This window comes from Myotis myotis, unplaced genomic scaffold (assembly GCF_014108235.1).
Source record: "Myotis myotis isolate mMyoMyo1 unplaced genomic scaffold, mMyoMyo1.p scaffold_m19_p_4, whole genome shotgun sequence".
Classification (NCBI taxonomy): Eukaryota; Metazoa; Chordata; class Mammalia; order Chiroptera; family Vespertilionidae; genus Myotis; species Myotis myotis.
Window position 1 is genome coordinate 41,024,248 of NW_023416346.1, and position 24,189 is coordinate 41,048,436.

Sequence of the window (24,189 nt, forward strand, 5' to 3'; positions counted from 1 at the left end):
TCTGAGACTCAGGTTCTTCATCTGTAAAATGGGGTTCTTGACACCTCATCTTTCTGCCTTACATGGCTGTTAAGATGAGAAAATTAGGTGTTTGACTTAAAAGCTCCTTCAACAAAAGCACAAACGGGGGAGCTGATACAGAGTCAGATTTCTTTTAGCTGGATCTCCTTCTAGCTCTTGGATGCTGCTGGTTCTAGAATTCTCAGATGTGGCGAATAAGGAAGGCTGTGTTCCCTCTTTCTATCTCTGCATAATTTTATACACTCTGGTCACATCCCTTCCTAGCCTTCATCTTTCTAGACTGAAGAGTCTGCGTTTGTTTAATCTATCTTCATATGGCAGTGCCCTCCACCCTCCTCCATCCCCTTGATTATAGAGTGGCCCTTCTCTGGATTATGTCCAGCTCCATTATGTCATTCTGGAAGCACTAAGACCAAACCTGCACAAATGTGTGTGTGTGTGTGTATGTGTGTGTGTGTGTGTGTGTGTGTGTGTGTGTTCCTCAGCTCTGAACCTCAGACTCTACCCACTCCCCAATTATAAACCCTAGAACACGATGCTTGCCCAAGACCCTCTCTCCAAACTACAGAGAAGGCCATTTGGCCCCAGACTGTAGCCTCCTCCTCTTTCTCTGCGCAGCCTTGGCCCCAAGGGGCTAAAACGGCTCCCTGTCTGGCTTGGGAGGCTGGGAGGTGGATAACTAGGATGGGGGGGGGGGTCGAGGGGGAGGGAGGGGGGTCTTGCGCAAGCGCACACCAATGCTGGACCGCCAATGCTGCTGCCTCCGGTGCCAGAGGGAGGCAGAAGAGGAGGGAGGGAGAAGAGGAGAGGGGAGGAGGAGGCGGCACTTGGGCTGCAGCTCGCAAACCCAGGCAGTCTCTCTCTGAGAGAGACGGGGAGCGGCTGCCACTGAGTAGGATGCTCTTCGGGGCGCCCTGAGCCAGGGACGCCTGAAGCAGCGTCGTTGGCTAGGGCAGCAGAGCAGCTTTCACCATGCATCAGTCCCTGACTCAGCAGCGGGCCAGCGATATGTCCCTGCCCGATTCTATGGGTAAGTCCAGCCGCTCTTCCTAGGCAGCGGCAGCAAGGGGTGAGTGCACTGCCTTCTGGACAAGGAGTGCCCTGACTGCCTGGAGAGGCGGGGAGCTGGGTTCAAGAGGGGGTCTGCAAGCCCCAGCCTCTGGGTCTAGGACCAGAGCCCCAGGGGAGCGGCCCAGCGGGGGAGGGGGCGAAGCGCTGAGGTTGGAGCTCCCAGCTAGCCTGGGAATCTCCCTGCCCGGAGTGTGGGTGTGAGTGTGTTTGTGTGAGTGTGTCGACAGACTTGCAGCCGGTGGTAAATCCCAGCTGTCTGGGGATCAAAACAGTTCCCTGCAACCTGCGCCTTCGCTTTCCATTCGACGGTCTCTCTTTGCAAAGTCCGCGTCACTTCTAAGAGCTCTATAATAACAATAATTAGAAGAAGTGGGGTCCTCGCCCCCTCCCAACTCCACCGAAGCTGCCCTGAAATTCAGAGCTGTAGTGGGAGGGGGACTGACTTGCACCTCGCTGACGGGGAGGTTTGCGCAACCCTGGGGGATGGGCGGGTGGGAGAAGAAAAGAGGGGGGCTGGCCGGAGGGGAATTCCTGAAGATTCACTCAAGACAGCCCAGCCCTGCTGTGTGCAGTGGCAGGATCAACATTTCTTGAATTTGATTCCTGTTATGATCCAAATACAAGATATGCAATGTGCGTGAGTGTGTGTGTGGGGCGGGGGGGGGGGGGGGGGAGCCTGAGCGAGAGAAAAAAAGATCGAGCGCGAGCCCGCGCATCTTCTGAAATCGCACTTTCCCTCTCTGGGTGAAATAGAGGTGGGGCGGGGGGGGGGGGGACCCACTAGCCTGATTTGGTTCAACACCTTCCTCATCAAAACTGGGGGATGGCTACCTCCAGGCACTAAATTGGCTGCCCCTCAAAGCTGCTTTCTCCTGGTTACAAACAAAACACAAACCCAGTTCTTCTCAGCTGTTAGGCACCTTCCCAAGCCCTATGATTTCATTGGGCGGAGAAATTAATTTGGAGCCCAGGAGAGCGGGAGGGGATTGTTAAACCCTGATCCCACCTAATCTTAAAAATTGCCTCGGATACACTTTAACCAAATCGAATTCTCTCTTTCCAACATACTTTGCATTCTGCAAAATCCCTCCGTCTTGAATTCCTGCCATCTAGTCTACTCAGGTCTTCTCTGAAGAATTTGCGGGAACATCTGGAGGGGAAGGGCGGGGAGAGGATTGCACCCAGTCTGTGAGCTCCCTATTGCTGGCAAAAGACTAGGTCTCAGCAAAATTAGTTCACTGGAGGGACCTCATAAAGTATAGTCTAGATAGGGGAAAAATCCATATTTTTATTGGTTTTGCATATTCAGTATAATAATTTGCTTTTTTTAAAGGGCGTAGTTATTTGCAACGTGGTACAAATGAGGCCAAGGACTTGGGTCTGAACCAGAACCCAGCAGTACCAGACTCCCCCCAGCTCTCTCCCTAACGTGCACACACACGCACACACAATGCACTCCTCACCTTGGCCAGCTGTGGCGCCAAAGCTGTCCTGGCTCCCAGACGCCAGGCAGCTGCGCAGGAGGGCTGGAGGGGGGAGGGAGTGTGTGTGTGTGTGTGTGGGGGGGGGGGGGGTTCTGCAGTACACTGCCTGCAGCCACCACAACCACCTGCCAAGCAGCCCACCCCCTCCATCGCGCCTGGCCATCCAGTTGGGGAGGAATAGGCAGGTTAGTAGCCCAGGGCTTAAAATGTTGCTAGTTGGCACACTGCTCTGTGGGTTGGGGAACAAGAAGAGATTCTTGGGCTCCCAGGGGCTTCGGCCAATCTTGTTTCCTGAAAGGTCTGCGCAACAAGAAGTTAAATGGGCTTCGTCCAGATTCTGCAGGGAAAGAATCATGGATCCCTTATGGAGCGGGAGTATGCTCTATGCATCCCTCTTTGGAAAGTCCGCAGATCCAGGGCTCCAGCAAATTCCTGAGTGGAGTGGTAACCATGGATTTTCACACTTTGGACAACTGAGTCTCCCCGGAGTTCCCTGGCGCTGGCCCTGTGCAGCCCAGGCCTGAATCAGCTCTGGCAACACCATCTTCCTTTGCATGGAGTGGAAGGGTAGTGGGTGAGTCAGTCTCCAAGGGCAGAATTTCTGAGGGGATTCTCCCTACAGGCAAGACACAACCACAGCCAAACAATAAAATTTAAAATTTAAAACACACAGATACACTGAACCAAGGTGTCTGCACTATATGCTGAGTTACTTGCTTACTCGCTGCCTGGGGATGAATGGTTAGTCCATAGCTTGGAGCTGAGCAAAGTGCTTGGCAATAGAAAGATGGTAATCTGACTCCAGCGTCCCTTAATCCCTTCCCAGTACCCCCTTTTCGCAACATCACCCCAAGGGGCTAAGGCACCTCTACTACAGCAGGGCACTCCTTCAGATAACACTGCAATTCACCGATGGGTGTCTCTGGTCAAAGATTTGCCAATGAGGGTGGGGGGATTTCAGTGCTTTTAATGAAATGTTTGGGAGACTGGCAGAGCCTTGAGACTCTTATGTGGGCAGCCACCTGTTTCCATTGATGCTCAAGGCTGGGACTTCCTGGGACCCCCCTGTGTGGCAAAGCTAAGGTAAGCAAATCCTAATCAGTTCAAAAGATCAGCCTCGAAAATTAGTCATCATCAACAACAAATTAGTCAGTGCAAAAACAGGATTCTGGGCCCCCATCCTCCCTGCACTGGGATTACATAATTTATAATCAGGAGGGTAATCAAGAACATGTACAAGGTAAAACACAAGTGAGCAGAGACTATCACTCTACCTACTGGCAACCCACACCTTGGTGTTCTGTCAGATACATAATCCTTAAACTGGTGGACATCAGATGTGTTGTGAACCAGACCCACAATTACAATTATAATTGTAGCAGTTATAATTAATATACTTACTGAGTAAGGTACCTAGGAACACAGGGACATGAACTAATGAGTGATTCCAGTAGAGTGAGCTTGGCCAAGGTGACACTTGGAGGAGGTGACTTTTGAACAGGTTTCAGAGGAAGGGCAAGACCAAGATGTGGGGATGGAGTGGGGGGACTTTGACCAGGGGGGAAATACAGAGGAAGGAGAAGCTGGCTGTATTTGAAAGGGTGTAGACAGCAAATAATTGGGTGCTTCTAGAGCTGAGCATCCTGGTCCTCACGAATCTGGGGTGGAGGTGGGGCACTGCGGAGAAGGAGGGCTGCAGCAGTCCTGCAGGGAGGCTGCCAGACTGAGGGGGGCAGGCAATGCCAATGACGGGATTTCAGACTCTCATTGCTGTCGTCACAGGGGAGGTTGGTGTTATTCAAACTGGAATATGCTGGGCACCAAGTAGACAGGCTAGTGAGAGACATTGGGGTTGTGACACTAGTTGGCAAGAAAGCTTTTAGTTCTGGGGAGCCATCAGGTGTGCCCTATTTTAAAAAATCAATTCCATGAAAGTTACCTATATTTATTCATACACACCCCCCATAGCCTGTTTTATTAGAAAGGAAGCAATTCTGAGATGTTGCCTCTTGTTTATTCAACAAGTATTGACTGCTCACTAGGTATCAAACACTGATAAGCACTGTTTTCAAGTACCTGCTGCTTTATTTAAGTAACTGGTGGTATTTGAGGGTTTTTTTATATGTTCATTTACTAGACATATTCAGAATCAGATGATCCTCTGTTTACAAGAACATCTAAGACAGGTCCCAAATAGTACCATAATAAGAACAGGGCTCTACTTCTTTCCAAAATAAAACAACCACCAGGAAAGTGTCCTAAGCAGACACATGAGTTGCTTTTTAGGAGACTGGGCCACACCTTCAGAGAAAAGGTCTGTCTTGCTCTAAGTAGAGGTGACTTTTAAGTCAAATTAAAACTGAAGATAAATGGAGGGATGATTCTTCACTTTTCAATAGAATTCACCCCCAGCATTCCTGAAAATGGTCCATTCCCCAAGTGCAACTAGAAATGATTTCATTTACACAAGTATGGTCTTTATAGTGTAAAATAAGGGGTGACATGGGGGAGGAGGAGGGGACAGAGAATAGATATTCAACCTAGTGATGGGAGAGTTTTCTTAGGAATTTTACCCAAAGCAAATCCTAACTAGAGGCAAGGCCCCGGTGGAGCTCTAGGACCTTTGCCTGGGTTTCTCAGCTGACTGGATTTTCAATTCAGGTTCTAAAGCAGGGGAAAAAAATAGATTTTCAAATGACACCATGTGGTTTGCTGAGTCACTTTTCTGACCTGGTTCCTGTGCTTTTAAGAGTTAGAGTGATATTTGCAAAGGAGACCCAAAGGCTGTGAATAGGATCAAAAGCCATGTGGGGAAGAAGCAGGCGAGTGATACAAAAAAAAAAAAAAATCAGAAAGACCATGCACACATACACTCCCCCAACTAAGTCTCTAAGGTTACATGTGAGGTGTAGAGATACTTTCATGTGTCACAAAGATAACCTTGGTATATCTAGATGTTTCCCTTACTCTCTTTTGCCAATTTGGGGCAGAGATGGTATGAGTGACAAAGGAGAAAGGCAGACAGGAATGGGAGGTGATATTGGTAAGTTTAGCTCAAAGTCCCTCTGTGAAACCAACTGAAAGATTCACTGAGAAAGTATCTATTATTGAATAGACGCAGGGACCCTGGTTTAGAGAATCATTTCAATCCCCTCAAAATCCAGAGGAAGGATTAACTAACCTTCAAGGTAAACAGGTGAAATAAGTCCTGCTCCTCTATCCGCTCCACTTGTAGTCTGGTTTCTCCCAGGATTGCTCATCCTGTTTACCATCAGTCTGCTTGCCAATTGCATCCTAAATAGCCCTTTCACACAAAGGGCCCTGATGTCACAGATCTCTCTAGTGGTCCTTTCTGTTTTCCCAGTGGAGGCTGGACTTAGGCACCACTGGAGGGGAGCCTCATTTCCCAATTCTCCTTACCTCTCCTCCCCGGGTGCAATAGGGTGCAGCGTGGGTGCCTATAAATGCTCATGCCACTTCTACATTTCAATGTAAAGTAGTCTTAGACTAATATCCAATTAGAAATGACCCTGATGAGTCATGCCCTCACTTTCAAGGCTGACGTCAGGGGAGACCGCCAGCCCCTCCCACCTCCCTTGGAGCCTTGCAGGGACTGCACTGGGGAAGACAAGGGGAAGTCTGCTGGGGGCTGAAGGGTCAGCAACCACCCATCCCTCTCACCATCACCAGGCCTCTTAAATCCCAACAGTTCCCTCCTCCCTCCCTCTTTCCTCAACCCCTCTCTCCCCTCCTTCCTAGTGGTGCAGTCTAGGCGGCTTCATTTGGGCAGCAGCTTCCTGAGGCTACAGTGAGGCCTCCCCAATGACGGGATCCAGTGAACAGACCCAAGCGGCCCCTTTTAGGCCCATAAATGACAGTCAAGCCACTGGGTGGGCCACCCCATCAGAAGGCTCCCCACTGCTTCATCCTCACTAGAGAGCTAGATTCTCATAGGATAACTCGTGCCTGGTATTTCCTGTTGAGAGCCCCTCCCCAGGTCAGAGATATGAAGAGTATGGAGCAGCGCTGCTGTGCTCCAGTGCTCAATTCCTTTAAAAAAAATTAAATTGAAAAGCTAGTCTAGATATCATTTTTCTATCTGACTTAATAAGCCTGTTTTCGAAAAAAATATTGGTTTGTGTGATCATGTCTGATAAGCACTGAGTACGAGAATGGGTTTATCATTTATATTTATGTCACCCTCACATAAGCTTATACACGTATAAGTTATAATCCTCTCCATCTACCTCCCCTGATACATATCTTTGCAGACTAATGGCCTCCAAACACTTACTTTATTACACACATTTGTTATGTGACAAATCTTGCCAACACACTGTTTTAAAGTTTATGAGGTAGCAAATGTCAGAGATAAATGAAAAAAAAAATCCCAGTTCCTAGCTTGGTTCTGATATTTACACTGAAAATGAAATTTCATATCTCCAGCTTATGAAAAAAGCCCTTCTTAGTTACACATTGGCTTTAAAATATTTTCATTTAATACTTCCACACGCACACTTCCCATTTATCATATGCCTTATAATTTAGACTAAAACACACTCTACTAAGTGGGTATGACACATCTTTTATAGAGTGCTGAAAGCACAAAAGTTTGCTCTTGTTATGTAACTGGTAAGATTTCTTCTGTTTTTTTATTTTCAAACTGGAAATATATATATTTTTATTGTGAATGTGGCACCTGATGATTGCCAAAAAAACTAAAGCTCCATTTCTTCCCCACAATTCCACTCCCCAGAGATAACCCCAGTTACCAGTTGGAATAGGAAAGGAAAACCTTACTAGTAATTTTTTCTTTGTGTCCATCTCTTCTCCAGCCAAAATGAACAATTTCAGTTTCTCTGTGTACTTTCAGGAGCCTTCAATCGGAGGAAACGAAACTCCATCTATGTCACCGTGACTTTGCTGATTGTGTCCGTGTTAATTCTCACGGTGGGCCTTGCTGCAACCACCAGGACCCAGAATGTGACTGTTGGGGGTTATTACCCAGGAGTTATTGTAAGTATAAAATACATAGTTGGGCCTCAGTAGCTTGCTGGCTACAGACATTTGGGTTCTACTTCAATAGTTTTTCAATTCGGTTTGAGTTTCTAATGTTTGCTCAGTTTTCCTCCTTTATATATCTCTATATGAATATATACAAAGACAACTCTGAGCTCAATAAGAAGAACACTGGACTAAGCATCTCCATCCCTAAATAGCAGTGTGATTCTGAGCATTTCTCTCTGGGCACCTGCTTTTCAATATATAATAGAAGTCTCCTGATCTTACCTGAAATCTAAGGTCCCTGGCAGCTTGACACTCTGTGATCCAAAGTGATCCTACACTCCTATCAGGAAAAATGTGTAGAATATTTATTCCTAAAATATGTATATTTGTTTTTTATAAATTATGTACATGTTTATAAAATATACAAAGTGGACATTCAAAATTTAGATACAGTGAAATAAACAGTAATTTTAACATCTTTATATTAACACTAACTAAATTACAAAGAATGATATGCACATAACATGAAGTCTGTCATTTAAGATAGTGGCTATAAATCCTTATTCAAATAATCCACTAGATAATTTTGAATATTTTTGTCTGACTTCTTACCAGATGATTAGATTGCCATTGCATCATTGACCCGATGCATGGATTCGTGCACATTGAAAGGAAATTAATTAGAAGGTGGCTGGTGGGGGAGAACTGGGTGGGGTCAGACACGCCCTGGAGCCAAATTCCTGCGGTCCCTCCCCAGCGTCTGCGGAGTGAGTGGGATCCCTCCCGCAGGTGGGGTCCATTGGCCTGGCCTGCGGGGATTGGGCCAAAATCGGCTCTCCAACATCCCCCAAGCAGTCCCAGAGTACAAGAGGGCACTCTGCAAAGTTGCTGTCATACAGGGCATGGGACACAAATGCAAGTGTGCAGTAAACCAGATTCAGGGCCAACAGTGCCCCAGAAACAACATAACCCATGGCTGAAGATGGGATCACGCAGCCCCGCAAGGAATTGGGCTCCCTCTGCTCTGGTTTTGGGGTGCATCACCCAAGAACCTCTACTGCCAAGTCACTGGAGCTTGGCAGCTCCTGTGTTGAGTGTGTGGGCCCTGGTGGTCAGTGCGCATCATGGTGACCAATCAGACAATCAGACACTTAGCATATTAGCCTTTTATATACATACTAAAGGCCCAGTGCATGAAATTTGTGCACTCGGGGTGGGGGTCCCTCAGCCCAGATTGCAAGAGGGCACAGGCCAGGCCGAGGGACCCCACCAGTGCACGATCAGGGCCTGGGAGGGATGTGGGAGGTTGGCCAGCCGGGGAGGAACCGTGGGAGGGCTCCAGGGTGTGTCTGGTCCGTCTCACTCAGTCCTGATTGGCCAGACCCCAGCAGCATGCTAACCTACTGGTTGGACCATCTGCCCTCTGGTGGTCAGTGCATGTCATAGCGATTGGTCGACCAGTCGACTCTGCCCCGTGATGGTCAGTCACATCATAGTGAGCAGTTGAACAGCCTTAGCATATCATTGGCATATTACACTTTGATTGGTTGAATGGACAACCAGACAGTTAGCATATTAGGCTTTTATTATATAGGGTGTGTGTGTGTGTGTGTGTGTGTGTGTGTGTGTATTGATTTTAGAAAGAGAGGATGGGATGGGAGAGGGATAGAGAGATAGAATCATTGATCAACTGCCTCCTGCATGCCCCACACTGGAGATGGAGCCCGCAACCCAGGCATGTGCCCTGACTGGGAATATAACCAGTGACCGATTGGTTCATGGGCCGAAACTCAACCAATGAGTATCATTGTTTTTACTGTTGCTCTCACCATGTGGCTGACAAAAAGCTCATCCTAAGAGTTACAAGTGTCAACTCTATTGTTTTCTTATTGCTGGCTTGTGCTTATATTATTAGGATCATCTTCAATTTGTGGTTTCTCAGCAGGAGTCTTTCTGAACTACTTGTCCATTTTGTTGGGACTAATTTAGTTAAAACTAGATAAGACAATCTGGTCACACATAAAATGCTCCTCCATCAACCCTTTGCTGCTTGGAACTTGCCCTCCTCCCTCAGGTAGCTCACCTTGTTGTCTGATATTCACATTGAGGGAGGGTGCCAATGACAGTTTGTTTATTGAATATTTGTAACACTTAATTCCTTTCTTATCTATAATAATAAAAGCTTAATATGCTAATTAGACCGGATGTCCTTCCAGACGACCTTCTGGACAAAGCCAGGACTGCGAGGGAAGCCCAGGTCCTGGGTGCCAGAGGGAAGCCGGTGCCAGCAGCTGGGGGAAGGAAGGCCTACTCTTGCACAATTTTTGTGCATCGGCCTCTAGTTTTAAATAAACAAATAGGAAACTAAAGTTCTAATAGTTTATTTCCATACTTCAGTGGATTGTTTTACCCACTCCCAGGGTGCATGCAATCCACTTTGGAAACTTCTGCACTCTTTACATACAAAACCTTATTTATTTATGTATGTATATATTTATTTATTTATTTATTGTAATCCTCACCCAAGGATTTCTAGAGAAAGTGGGAGGGAGCAAGGAGAGAGAGAGAGAGAGAGAGAGAGAGAGAGAGAGAGAGAGAGAGAAGAGAGAGAAACATCTATGTGAGAGAGACACCACGGTTGGTTGCTTCCCCCACTGGCCCCTACCGGGCTAGGGAACTGGCAACCTTGGTACATGCCCTTGACAAACCCGCAACCTTTCAGTCCGAGGGCCGACACTCTAACCAGTGAGCAACTGGCCAGGGCACACAAAACCTCATTTTATATAAAACCATCACACAGTACACTTTAAATATATACAATTTTATTTATCAGTTATGCCTCAATAAAGCTGGGGGCAGGAGGAAGGAAAGAAAAACAAACAAAATCTCATTTGTATCCACACTCCACACACACTGCTGTTAAACCCCAAAACCTAACTCTAGAATTTGGCTCATATTTCAATATCAAATGAATTCCCAATTGTAATTGTGGGAAAACAGGAAGGTACTTTAGGATGGTTCATTCTTTTAATATATTTTTTAGGATAGCAAAGAGTTCAGATGTATTTGTTGTTTTCTTTCTTTTCTTTTTTTCTTTGAGAGGTGGGGATGGGAGAGAGAAGCAAAGAGAGGGAAAGGGGTAAAAGATGGATGCCTTTGACAAGCCAGCCGTGAACAAGCCTGACGCCTGCTGCTTAGGTCACTAGTTCAATAGTCAGCCTCCTCAAGAGCCCAGCAAAGCTAGGGCATGACGTGGGCTGGACTCCCAGGAGCTGAAGGTGGCCTGGGGATGTGGCTTACAGTTTTAGGACCAGCAGAGCTCCCCTAGCCAGCCAAGAGCAGGTGTCCCACAGACACAGTTTGGTGCCCTCTGTTAAACATATGATGTGAGAACTCAGTCCACTTCCTGTGGTGAGGCAAGAAAACCAGTTGTCAGCAGAATTGGATTTTACCTTTAAACACAAGCAAGGAGGGCGGGGGTGGGGGGGGGGAGGCGAGGGGGAGGGGCAGGGAGGAAAGGGAGGGAAGATTGCGTTTTGGTGGCTTAGAAAAGCAATCTATAGGGTCTGTGTGACTTCGTGTGTTTCAGGTAGCTGCATTTAGTGAAATATTTCTGACTAATGAGCTAATAATGCTTAAGCCAAGATTCAGAATCTCCATGGGTGAAGGAAAAGCATTTTCCATGTACTTTAAGAGTAGGAACTCCTATTCACGAAGGGTGGCTATGAACTTTCTCTGTAGAAGACCTGGCTGTGGGTGGCTAGGTGGGAATACATTAACAAAGGAAGGAGGGTGCATGATTGTTGTTATTTGAGTACCTGATGTTCAGCTAGAGCTGCCAGTTGAAGCCGTGGGGGCGTGTGTCTCTGTGTGTGCTCTTCACTAAAAGCTAATCTGGAAATGTTAATAGGAGAGCCATCTTTAACAGACAGTGTGCCCCATGGTTTAACCTTTAAAAATTTGTTCTTATAGTTCCTGTTGATTTTTAAAGGGTGTTAATTATAGAAATCGAAGGGGGAAGGTTACAGTTTGAAAAGCAGAAAAATCCATTTGAGTCTATAGGTCAGATCATGTTGTAACAAATACAATTAGGATTCATACCTGTGAAACAGTAAGTGCCTGAGAATCAAGATTTGTCCAGGAATGGGACACTTTCACTAATTGAATAGTTTGGCTATTAGAGAGGTACCATATAAACTCCAAGCCAGTAATTCCCCCACCTTGGCATGCATAGAAATGACCTGGTGAACATGTGGAAAATACAGAGCTCTGCTCCCTACCCCTGGAGATCCTGATTTAGTTTGTCTGGGTGGGATCCTAGGACCTGAGCTTTCTTTTCCTGCGCTAACCTTTGATTGAAAGAGTAAGACATGCTGAATATGCATTTTAATGAACACCTCAGGGAAGTCTAATTCAGGTGGACAAGCAACTAAAACAATAAATAATAGTATGCTTAGCAATAAAACCAGAATGAGCATAATGTGGCATTTTAAGATTTATACTGTCAAATTGGTCACTTTGAATATAAAATGCTATTGTATAGGACTGTGAAAAATTTTCAGGTTATTTGGAACCCTACTGTTTTGGACTCTGGTTAAATGTGTTAACAATATATGAGAAGTTAAATTTCAAAACAGATAAATTAGGGAGCAATTATTAGATTAAGAGAAGACTTACCATACAATTCATTTAAATATTGAGATCTTGGGCATTTTAAAATATAACGTTTGCATAACTCTAAGTCATGTGAAACTTTTCTAGGGCATACTTATTTTGCCAAAAGAGATGCCCTTGTAAAACAAGGTGCATTATAATAGTTAGCTACTCACCTGAGCTAGAATGTGGTATCATCGCCCTAAGACACACATGTACACATGCATCTTTAAAATTATACTCATCTATACAGGCTGAATTGTACAATTTAAAAAAATTTAAATCTCCAAAGAAAAACATCAATTTTGCATTTTTACTGTCTTCACATATTTAAGACATCCTATTCCAAAAGAATTTTGGTGAACTTTCTACTCTGAAGGCCTAAAAAAACAAGAGCCTGGTTGTATGAAACTGAAAAAGGCAGAGGAGAGAACCTGCTCCTTCCCTGTAATTCTGTAACTTTAGATCCAGAAGAGGGAGGCCTTTAAATGTGTTTCCCAAGCAACCCACAAGATGGAGTTGGCCACCGGATCAGTGCGGAAAGCCTTTCATTCTTGAACCCTCTCCCCAGCTGTTGTACCGATAGGGCCCACACCAGCCTGGGTTTTTCTTTCAGGGGAAAAAAAAAAAAAACAAAAAAAAAACAGGAGTTTTTACCCCATTTCCTTTGGAGGATGTGGGGTCAGTTAACTGAAAATTATATCAGGAGACAGGGACAACAGGGATCATTCAGAAACAATTAATAGCCCAGAAACCTTCATTAGGCCAGTGTGACTTGAGCTTCACAGGTAAAGACTCTTGATAAATCCAACCAAGTTTTGACTAACTTGAATGCTCAGGAAATACAAGGAGTTATGGATAGTGGGATTTGGTGGTTTATTATGAATTAGGCAGAATTTTTGTCCACCTCTTGTTGAAAATGTTTCTAAAATATAAGATCATTCTAAATTAAAGTTGCTACTATAGTAAGTACATTTAAAGATGACATGCAAAACTTGATTTGCGAGATAATAATGCCAGAAGGTTCTAACCTTCATTGGTTCCTTGTTGCTTCTTGAGTGTTCTCATTCAAAGCTCTCGCAAGATGCCTTTGGCCTGGTTTCCCATGACCTCTCTTCTGCCAAAATTGTTAATTCACAGTCCCCTGAACATGACTTGGGCTTTTCTGCCTTAATATTGTCACTTTCATGGTTACCCCTGTCCCGGAACATTCACCCTTCTTTCTCTTTCTGTATATCTAAAATTCGAAATGCTCTGTCTTATCCCAACTTAATGACACAGTAGGGACATTTCTCAGCTACTAGGGTCCACAGTGATGTCTACTGTATTTGAACTTACCATAGATTCCGACTAATGATTCCTAGAAAATTCTCACATCCTGCTGTGTGGGATATTGCACTATATTTTCATTTAGCTTTGTTTATACAGGTCCACAATCCCTTATCTGAACCCTTGATTCGGGCTAGATGTGTTTAGACTTTAGGCTTGTTTATTTTAGAAGGCAATATAGTGCACATATCATATGTTATCTAACATCCCAGTGGGGTCATGAGGAACACCCCATAGTTGAGCACCTTCATATTTCTACCATAAACTGAATTTTTACACTAGGCCAATAAAGATGATTTTTTAAAAAACCTCATATCAGTTTAAAGTCTGGTTTTGCTACCAAGTTAGTTATGAAAAACCCTTCTGGTTTTCAGGGCGTTGTGGATTTCAGGATAATGGAAAGGAATTGTGGACCAGTTCACCTAATATAGTTCCTGAAGCTGAATCTTATTGGTGATCTTGGTGTCATACCCCTCCCCGCCTCCTGGACTCCAAATCACAGTGCCTGCCACAGAATAGGTGTCCAATTGATATCTGTGTATTGAATGACTAATCCTTCTGAGCTTCAGCACTGGGTCTCTGGGGCAAGAGATGGAAATAGGCATAGGTTATAGGGCCCAGCCCCAAAAGAGCACTTGACACTCTGACTTTGATTTCTAATGATTTATCTTTTTTTCTTCTACAAGTGGAGGGTAGCCAAAATAAAGCAAAGTGGCTATTTGTTCATGTAATAGGGGATCAAGCTGGAGGTCCAAAGGTCTGAATGTTCCATGAATCCATGTAGCTCTCAAGGGGTGACCACAGAGATTACATTTCTTTTAAAAAATAGTTAATTTTTTGTGTTTTTTTATTGAATTTACAGGGGTTACAATGGTTAATAATATTATATAGGTTACAAGGGCACAATTCTATAATACACCATCTGTATATTGTTTTGTGTGTTCACCACCCAAAGTCAAGTCTCCTTCCATCACCATTTATCCCTCCTTTACCCTCTTCTACCACCCCCACCTCCCGTTCCCACTGGTAATCACCATACTGTTGTCTGTCTCTGAGGTGTTTTTTGTTTTTTTGTTTCTTAATTCCTTCACTGTTTTCACCCAGCCCTCCAAACCATTCTCCTCTTTGACAGTCTGTTCTCTGTATCTGTGAGTCTGTTTCTATTTTGTCTTAGTTTATTTTGTTCATTAGATTCCACATATAAATGAAATCATGTGGTATATGTCTTTCTGACTGGCTTATTTCACTTAGCAAAATAATCTCCAGGTCCACCCATGCTATTGCAAAGGGTAAATTTTCCTTTTTTTTTTTTTACAGCTGAGTAGTATTCCATTGTGTAAATGTACCACAGGTTTTTTTAATCCACTCATTTACGGATGGGCTTTTGGGCTGCTTCCAAATCTTGGCTATTGTAAATAATACTGCAATAAAATTAAGAGTGCATATGTTCTTTCAAGTTAGTGTTTTGGGTTTCTTCAGATATATTCCCAAAAGTGGAATCACTGGGTCATAAGGCAGTTCCATTTTTAATTTTTTGAGGCCCCTCCATACTGTTTTCCACAGTGGCTGCACCAGTCTGCATTCCCACCAACAGTGCACGAGAGTTCTCTTTAGAGATTGTTTTTCTGAGGCTTCGGGAGAGCAAACAGTTGATTAGAAGCAGCTGCCCTTGCCATAACTGGTTTGGCTCAGTAGATAGAGCGTTGGCCTGCGGGCTGAAAGGTCCCAGGTTCGATTCCGGGCAAGGGCATGTACCTTGGTTGCGGGCACATCCCCAGTGGGAGATGTGCAGGAGGCAGCTGATCGATGTTTCTCTCTCATTGATGTTTCTAACTATCTCTCTCTCCCTTCCTCTCTGTAAAAATCAGTAAAATATATTTTTTTTAAAAAAGAAGCAGCTGTCCATTTTCAGGAAATTCTGTTGATTTTTTTCTTCTTCTTTACTTTCAACCCCTCACCTCTTCCTCAAATAGGACTTCTCCATCCCCAGAGAGAACTTCTTCCCTGGGGGGGGGGCAGCTATAAAGGTGCCTATACTTACAAACACTGGCCACAAATGCATCAAAGCATGGTTGAAAGTACCCCGACTCTCATAAGACCTGTGGGCTAGTCTTGGCCCTTCCAGTAACTTGCTACAAGAAGGAACATGTCCATACAATGCTATAGACCTCCATTTTCCTGTCAAATGGGAATGATATGAGCACTACCAAACTCCATAACATTACTATGACCAAAATAGAGGACAAGTGCTTCTCAAAATTAAAATACTTTTCAAAGGTACGGTAGTTTTAGCGACACTGCTGAGGTCATCAACCTGTCATCCAGGTGAGTGAATTCTTCCAGCCAGGATTCATAAGATAATTACTTTCCTGCCTAGTGAATCTACCTATCATTTTAGCTCATGTTAAAATGCCTCCTCCTCTGTGAAATCTTAGACCTGCCATGTATTTAGCAGCCTCCTTTATGCAAGTCACACTACACACAGGCATATCTCATTTTATGGCACTTTGCTTTATTATGCTTCACAGATGTTGCATGTTTTACAAATTGAAGACAAGAACCTCCACCAACATATAGATTACAACTCGCTTTACTGCGATAGCGGCTTTATTGTAGTTGTCTGGAACCGAACCCACAATATCTCCGAAGTATACCTGTACCTTATCACATTTAATCCTCATAGTAGCCATGCATTATAGGTAACATTGTGAGTCCCATTTTTAAAATGTAATTTATTTTACTTTTTAAATATATTTTATTATTTCAGAGAGGAAGAGAGAGGGAAAGAAAGATAGAAACATCAATTATGAGAGAGAATCATTGATAAGCATGCCCCACCCTGGGGATTGAGCCTGCAATCTGGGCATGTGTCTTGACTGGGAATAGAACCATGACCTTCTGGTTCATAGGTCTATGCTCAACCACTGAGCCATGCTGGCCAGGCATGAGTCCCATTTTTTAGATGAGGAAAATGAAGCACAGAGTGGTTCAAAGACTCGCCCAAGGCCACACAATTTATAAGTAACAGAGCCAGGATATAATAAAAAATGAATTATTCTCTGCTCCTATAGCACTTTGTTTATACCTGTAGTCCTTAACCCACAGTCTGAATCTCCTTCACTAGATTATGAGTTCCTGGATGTCAGGGCCATATCTTCTTATTTATCTGACAAAATACTCAGCGAATGTTAGAAAATTGGATGAGTTGGAGTAGAACAGAATGGAATGGAAGGAGATGTGAGGGAATTGAATGAAGTAACTGACTTGCCTGGGATTTCCAGTCACAGTGTGCCTTGTCTTGCCAGTCAATCCCCTGAGACTTTAGCCCATCTCTTCTGGTCACTGCCATTAGATAGCCATATGAGAGTGCAGAAATAGCTAATGTCTTTGCTTCCCATCTTAAGGCAGGCTGCTGCTGGCGTTCAGGAGACATTCAGTGAATACCTGTGGAAACTGAACTACTCAGTAAAAGCATTTATTTTCCATGTAAGAAGATGCCTCCAACTTCCTCTCAATGTCCACAAGTGGCCCAGAGTTCCATAAGCACAGACTATTCATGGAGTTCTTCCTAAAAAAAAATAAAAGCTGTGAAACATATTGGAGGGGAGGATGAGATAGAACATAAGTCTACGATGGAACACAGCAAATCTATAATAATAAAAGTGTAATATGCTAATTAAATCAGACAGCTGAATGACCTTCCGGACAAAACCAGGGCTGCAGCGAGGGCCAAGCCCCTTGCACGAATTTCGTGCATTGGGCCTCTAGTAATGATATAATTTTCTAGCTCAAATCAGGTTAGAGCTGCTCAAAAGTTAATTGTTTTTTGAAACAGTAATAATAATCACTAGAAGAGTAATTAATATTTACTGAGTACTTACTATGTACCAGGCACTGTGCAAAGTTCTTTGACTGTATCATCTTGGTTAATCCTTATAAAAGTCCTTTAACAGGGCCACTACTACAGTCACTGTTTTCCAAATAAGGAAGCTGAGGTTTAGAGAGGTCAGTCAGTTTGTTTAGGATTGCACAAACATAAGTGGAACACAAGCTGGGGTTAGAAGCCAAGCTAGTCTGATAACCAGGTTTTTTATATTTTTTAAATAACCAGGTTTTAATCAGTATACTTTTAGACAACTCTTTTTAATTACCTTTGAAATAAGACCAGGTGGGAGATAGGTATAGTTTAGCTGTTGAGTGAGGATGTTCTTAGTAGAGTATTGGATGGCATGGGATCTGTACAACCTTATGCACTTCAGCGTCTGTTTCCCAAGAGGGTTTGCTGGCTGAGTGGCCCTGCGGAGTGAGTCTTTGTACATTTGTATTCATTCCTTTCATTCTTGGGTTTCTGAGACAACCACCCTGTCCCCCTACACTGCCCCACCAAACTCCTGCCCAGTCCATGGGTCCATTCGATTTCCAAGCCTACGTGTAAAGTTTAGGGCCTTGGACTGAAATAGATGCCCCTGTGAGCCAAGGTAAGGCTGTAGATGGAAATCCAGACCATTAGTGAGGCTAAAAAGATATGTAACTACATCGCTGAACTTGTGTTAAGGTTTATTGGTCCATTCTCACCACTTTTTACTTCTTTCATTTTCATCCCCATCAACAGCTATCAGTTAGTGATCATTTTTAGCTGAGACTGGCAGACTCAGTCCACTAATGGCAGAACTGAGACGAAAGTGGGTTCTGCTACACCAAACCATCAGCCCAGCCACTTACTAGTAGATAGGGAAATTGTTTTTCAGGGTTTTATGCTGCCATTTCTGTACATCCTTTAATGAATGCTTTCTGTTCATAAATGAAGCAGAGATGGAAGGAGAGGTGAGTAAGTACTAACATAAATTGCAGTGGGTCAACCACAAATACAGGCTTTCAAAAAAATTGTTCTTTTTTTTAAGTTTAGGTTAAGGTGCTTGCTGATTTCTAAAGTACTTCCTGGGTTTTATTAGTGTGCCAGATGCATCAAAAATTGTTATTTCAAACCTTTATTTTGTAATCCATACATCAAATTGGAAGGTCACTTTAAAGAGGATAAAGATCAGAATATAATTCGTGCTTTTCCCATTATATGTCTCTTACTGATTCACCACTTACATGCTAGGTAATGAATATTGAAATTGAAATTAGCAGGCTCTGAAAAGCTATGGTTGACTTTGACTTTTAGTTTTTGGGAGATACATTTCTTTTTAGGCGTGATTCCTATCTACAAGGAAAAATTGGCAACTGGTGGGAGAAATACTTTTACTGCATACACTTTATTTGTGTAAGTAACGACTGCATATGGTTTTAGCATCTATACCCTCGCCACTTTCCATTAACCTGAATCATATCTAGAAGCTGAATGATTGTGCGGTCAGGCTGACCATTTCCTAACATGCTATGTGTGCCTTGTTGCTTTGCAGCTCGGCTTCGGATCATTCCTTGGAATCATCGGATCCAACCTTGTTGAGAACAAACGACAGATGGTAAGTTTTCATTACTATAGAATCAAGTTCTTCATCTGAAAGTAACACATTTCTTAAGGTTGCCCAAATTGGGCCACAAAAAAACTGCTACTTTGCCTTTTCGCTTAAGCCTCCAGGGAACTTGTTTTTCAGTGACTCTGTGGTTGGGACTTGTTCTCATCTTGTCTGATGCTCCCTCAGGGGCCTAGCTAGTCTCCTCAAGTCACAGGGATACAATATTTTGGATCTTGCCCTTAGCTTTCCTCCTCACTCCCAGAGGACTGCCCCAGACTATCCAGTCAGGAGACTATCCTCACCTAAAATCCCTTTGCTTCTGTGATTTTCATTGCCACAGCCCTGGATTTTTGGTGACTGTCACATCTTCCTCTCTGATGCATAATCTTTTGAAGAAGTTTTTGCAGAGGGTTCCCACTTTTAGTAAGTTATAATCTAGAGTACTTTGATTAAGAGAACAAATATACTTGAGACACATAAAAGACAAAATAAAATATGGAGTCTTAAAGTATTTCCATTATCTGTAGTTCAAAACTAAGTATGTCGTAAATTTGAAAGGGAGGATGAGCATATATAACAGGAGTTAAAATTTAGAAAGTTCTGTGTCCTAATGAGGTCCCACAAGGGCAAGCTGTTGTATTTTTCTGGTTCCGTCTGAGAAAGCTTCCTAGAGGGCAGGAAAAGAAGGTATGGACTGAATTGCAATCATGTTGTAGTTTTATAGGGCTTGTAAATCAAGATCCCTAGTGAGTGGTCAGATGGTGGACTGATTAGGCTCCCCCAGTATAAGTCTCTGTGCATCTTGACTTTGATAATGGGGTCTATTTAACAGTAAGTTTAATCAGATAATGTAATAGCTCTAGGGACAGAGAACTCTAACCATATGCTCTCCCCTAGCAATGCGGGGAATCGCCCTCAGGGGAGTTCTAATAGTTCTTGTTTTCCATTTCATCTGGACTCCCACCTGCCAGTTGTGTTTGCACTTTGGACCTAAATTATTCAAAATAATGGGGGAGTTTTAGTTGTAGAGCTGATCATAGCATAGCTAATAATGCCAATTTCATGACATTGTTCATCCATTATTTACCAATTCTCTTTAGTGCTGTGAAGTGAGATTTATGGGGAGAGGTTTCTCAACAACTCCCAAAGGAGATAAGCATTTCCTCCTAGCCTGTTGAGGTGGGAGAAACTTAGGGTGGCCTTGGCTCTGATTCCTCCTTCTCCCTGGAGAACTGCTTAATGCCATGCTATTTTCCCCTTAGTCCCCCAAACACCTCAAGGAAGGAAAACGCTGAATCTATCTAGTTCTGAGGGTCAACACGAGTAGATGGTGGACGCTGGCTGCACCTATCCATGCCCCTGGAAGCACCTACTCCATACCACCTTTGTAATGGAAGATAAATTATTAAGAATGTTTCTTTTGTCTAACAAGGTCAGAGAATAGGGCAATCTAGTTCAAGCAAACGTTTTTCTTACTTGAAATTCTTCATATGCACCACACAGAGGCTTCAGTGTCAGAGGCTTCAACCTTTGTAAAATGTCTTTGACATTTAAGTTTTAAGTTGAATGTTCTCTTTATTTAATGATGCAGAAGACCATGTTGGGTTATGCAAGGCCTCAGAATCATCCCTGTATTCATCAATGCTCACTATGAGGGGTTGGGAAGAACATTGGACTAGGAGTTGGTGGGCACCAGACTCTTGCACGGATTAGATGGTGATCCTGGGTGCACACACACCACTTCCACTCTCTGAGCCTCTAATTTCACAATAAATTAAAAAGAGAGTTGGACTACATGATGTCAAAGATCCAACATTTTTCTGAATCTGAGAATGGAAGAGTCACACAGTCAAATTCTGCCATGGACAGCATGCTGAATACCAGCAAGCAGCCTCTTTGATGCTCACAGAGTGAATTTCTTTATTTGCCCTGAAAATGTAAAAGGTGCTTCATCAGCCCCTTCTCTGCCTCGCCCTTCCTCAGCTCCCACTAATCCTGCATGGCTGCAAAGAGCATCCTCATGGAGCGGCAAGCCAGAGTTCTGCTTTGTCTGGCAGTCTATTGGGGATCGTCTATTCTCCAGAAGCAGCAAGAGTGGAAAGCTAACAGACACTTTTGTTTTGTTCCCTTCACAGTTGGTGGCTTCTATCGTCTTTATCAGCTTTGGTGTGATTGCAGCCTTCTGTTGTGCCATAGTCGATGGGGTCTTTGCTGCCAGACACATTGTGAGTATTTTCAGTCCTGGTTTAAAGTAAGTGTGCACTACAGCAAGGCTTCACTGAATCTGTGCTGGATGTGTGCTGAGTGCCCTGAGAGGAACAGAAGAGAGAGAAGATAGGATCCCTGTACCAAAGAGCTGACAGTCAAGATGAGGACACCCATGGACACACAGGCATCTAGAGAACTGAGTCTGGGCTGAGGGTACAGACTCTAAGTATCAGAGTGTTTTATCTTGGACTTCAGAGGTCAGGGCAGGCTTCCCAGTAGTGGTGGGACTGGAGTTAAGCCTTTGGCATGTGGGTGAGATTTGGAAAGGCAAAGGCAGGGCAGTGGGACCAGGGGAATGGCTTAGAACTGATGTTGGTAAAGAGGAAGTAGGGAGAGAAGAGCAGGAAACCACATACTAGTAACTTCCTGAGAGACTTGAAGTTTTCAATAGATGACCTCTCTCTCCTTCAACAGCAACAAGAGCAGACCACCTTTTCTTGGATGCCTGAACTTTGCTGTCAACTACAGCAGTGATTGGAGAGTAGAGATGTGATTGGGGTCTAGGGAAAGTCCCAGAACGAGAAGCTTCCATTCAGAGCCCAGTTCTGGTGTTAAGATGCCAAATGCTTCCTACTCTGGAGAATCTGTGCCTTGAAAAAGGCCATTTTATTCCTGAAACCCAAATTTGTGCTTATTCTCTGGGGATAAGATAGACACATAGGATTCAGAGCATTCCTATGTGGCTCTCTATAGGAGAGGATGGCATCATGAGCTAAAATGGCTTTCTCCATTTCCCTTTTTCAGCACTTTCTATTTCATACTATTCTAGACATCTGGCCTAGGGCCAACTTCTCCATTAGGCACAATAGGCACAAGTGCCTGTGATTCACACTATTTTCAGGGGCCCATAAAAATATTATTTTTTTTTTCAAATCAGAAGAAAATGATGCATATTTAGGTCAAATGAAAGTTTTTGTATAATATGAATATATGGTGATTAAATAATAAATAATTAAAATAAATAAAATATAATTTTCAACGTTTTTTAAAGAAGGAGGGGGCCCACAAAGGCAAAAGTGTCTAAGTCCCAGGGAAGTCATAGTGTAGTTCTGATCTGGCCCACAAACAAAAATCAAGCCACAGCAAATAACTGAGCTCCCACAACAAACTCAAATAGTCATTTGATTCCAACTGAACCAACATCAAAAATGAAAACATGTCATGAACTAGTTTGACTTTGTTTTGTTTTGTTTTTCTAAAACAATTGAATTGGAGCAAAATTGTATTATTGAGATCTTCTGTGGATCAATGATATTTAAGTTCATTTCAGTCATGGGCTAATAGTGCGGGTCATCTGAGGGAGTGTCATATGTATGGTTGGATATGGAAAATTATCATTTGCAACATTATTCTTTTAATTTAAACTTGTTCTTGGACCCTCCTCTCAGACATAACAGTTAGTTCCTCCTTTGCCAAGATTAGAGAAATTCATATGGTCAGTGCTGCCACCCAAGCAGTATCTGAAATGGCATCTCTGGAAATGATTTCTGGGAAGGGGTAAAAGAAAAAGGTGGGAGAGAGAGGCCCTTTGCCCAATTTTCTTTCAGGGCCAGGATATAAATGTAGGCCCTTAGATCAGACCCATCCCCTCTGATTTGCGCTGAGAGCAGCCATCTTGTTCTTCATCGTTTTCTTCTTAAAAAGGCAAATGACACATCAGGAACTTATCCACAATCCTATCACCCTCATATACCAATTATTATCATTTTTGCATATTACCTTCAGAGCACATACCTATTTTTGTAGCATGGTTGCACTCAATCATAATATGCATGCTGTTCTGAATTCAATAGGAGCCATCTTGATAACAATAATGCCTTATTTTTGTGTATGCATGTAGCGTTTCATTGTGCCTTCACATCTATTATTTCATTTGAGACCCACAGCAATCCTGTGAGGTATGTAGGGCAGGCATTATTATCCCCACTTGACAAACATTATTCACTCTGCGGTGGTCTCCATGGCAACATAGGCCTTGTGGCTAAGAAGCCTGCAGTAGATTTTGATGGCATCATAAGCTAAAATGGCTTCCTCCATTTCCCTCCTCTCCTAATTTTTTAAAACATCTTTATTGAGATGTAGTTCACATCTCATATAATTCACCCATTTAAAGTATACAATTCAGTATACTTTTTTTATGTATAATACTTTTTTTTATATCTTCACAGTTAGTGCAAACTATCACCACATCAATTTTAAAAGATTTTCATCATCCCACCAAAGAAAACCCATATCTTTTAGCTGTCACCTCCCCATCCCCTACTTTCCAGTCCTATGCAACCACTAATGTAATCATACAATATGTGGTATTTTGTAACCTGACTTTTTTAACTTAGTATAATATTTTCAAGGTTCATCCATGCTATAACATGTATCAGTGTTTCATTTCCTTTTATGGCCTAATAATATTGCATTGTGTGGATATACCAAAGTTTGTTTGTGCAGCCGATGGACATTTAGGTTGTTTCTACCTTTTGGCTATTATGAATAATGCTGCTATAAGCATTTATGTACAAGTTTCTGTATGGACATATGTTTTCATTTCCCTTGGCTATATATCTATGAATGGAATTGTTGAGTCATGTGGTAACTATGTTTAACCTTTTGAGAAACTACCAGACAGTTTTCCAAAGTGGCTGTGCCATTTTACATTCCCCTTGGAAGTGTATGGGTGTTCCAGTTTCTCCACATCCTTGTCAACTCTTGTTATTATCTGACTTTTTAATTCTAGCCATCCTAGTGGATTAGTGGGTATGAAGTGATATCTGATTGTGGGTTTGATTTGCATTTGCTGGAAACTCTTAATGTTTTATTACTGGCTTCAGTCAAAGGCAATGGGTAAAAATCCAAATTATATTTACCAGAAGTTTCCTCTAATGACCCCTATCTGCTTT

At 43.2% G+C, this 24,189-nt stretch overlaps 1 protein-coding gene across 8 annotated transcripts in view; it reads left to right on the forward strand.

Moving 5' to 3' along the window:
• The first annotated feature begins 822 nt into the window (after positions 1-822).
• The window catches only part of TMEM255A (transmembrane protein 255A), a 77,059-nt gene continuing 53,692 nt past the window's right edge, over positions 823-24,189 (forward strand). For 4 of the 8 annotated variants that reach the window (XM_036304300.1, XM_036304301.1, XM_036304304.1 and 1 more), the window contains exons 1-4: positions 825-1,051; positions 7,450-7,592; positions 18,971-19,033; positions 21,163-21,252. In XM_036304300.1, coding sequence (XP_036160193.1) covers positions 994-1,051; positions 7,450-7,592; positions 18,971-19,033; positions 21,163-21,252 — 354 coding nt within the window. In that variant the 5' untranslated portion in view covers positions 825-993. Of the gene's footprint in view, positions 1,052-7,449; positions 7,593-18,970; positions 19,034-21,162; positions 21,253-24,189 lie in introns of all 8 variants that reach the window. The other 4 variants (XM_036304308.1, XM_036304302.1, XM_036304303.1 and 1 more) reach the window with 2 other exon arrangements.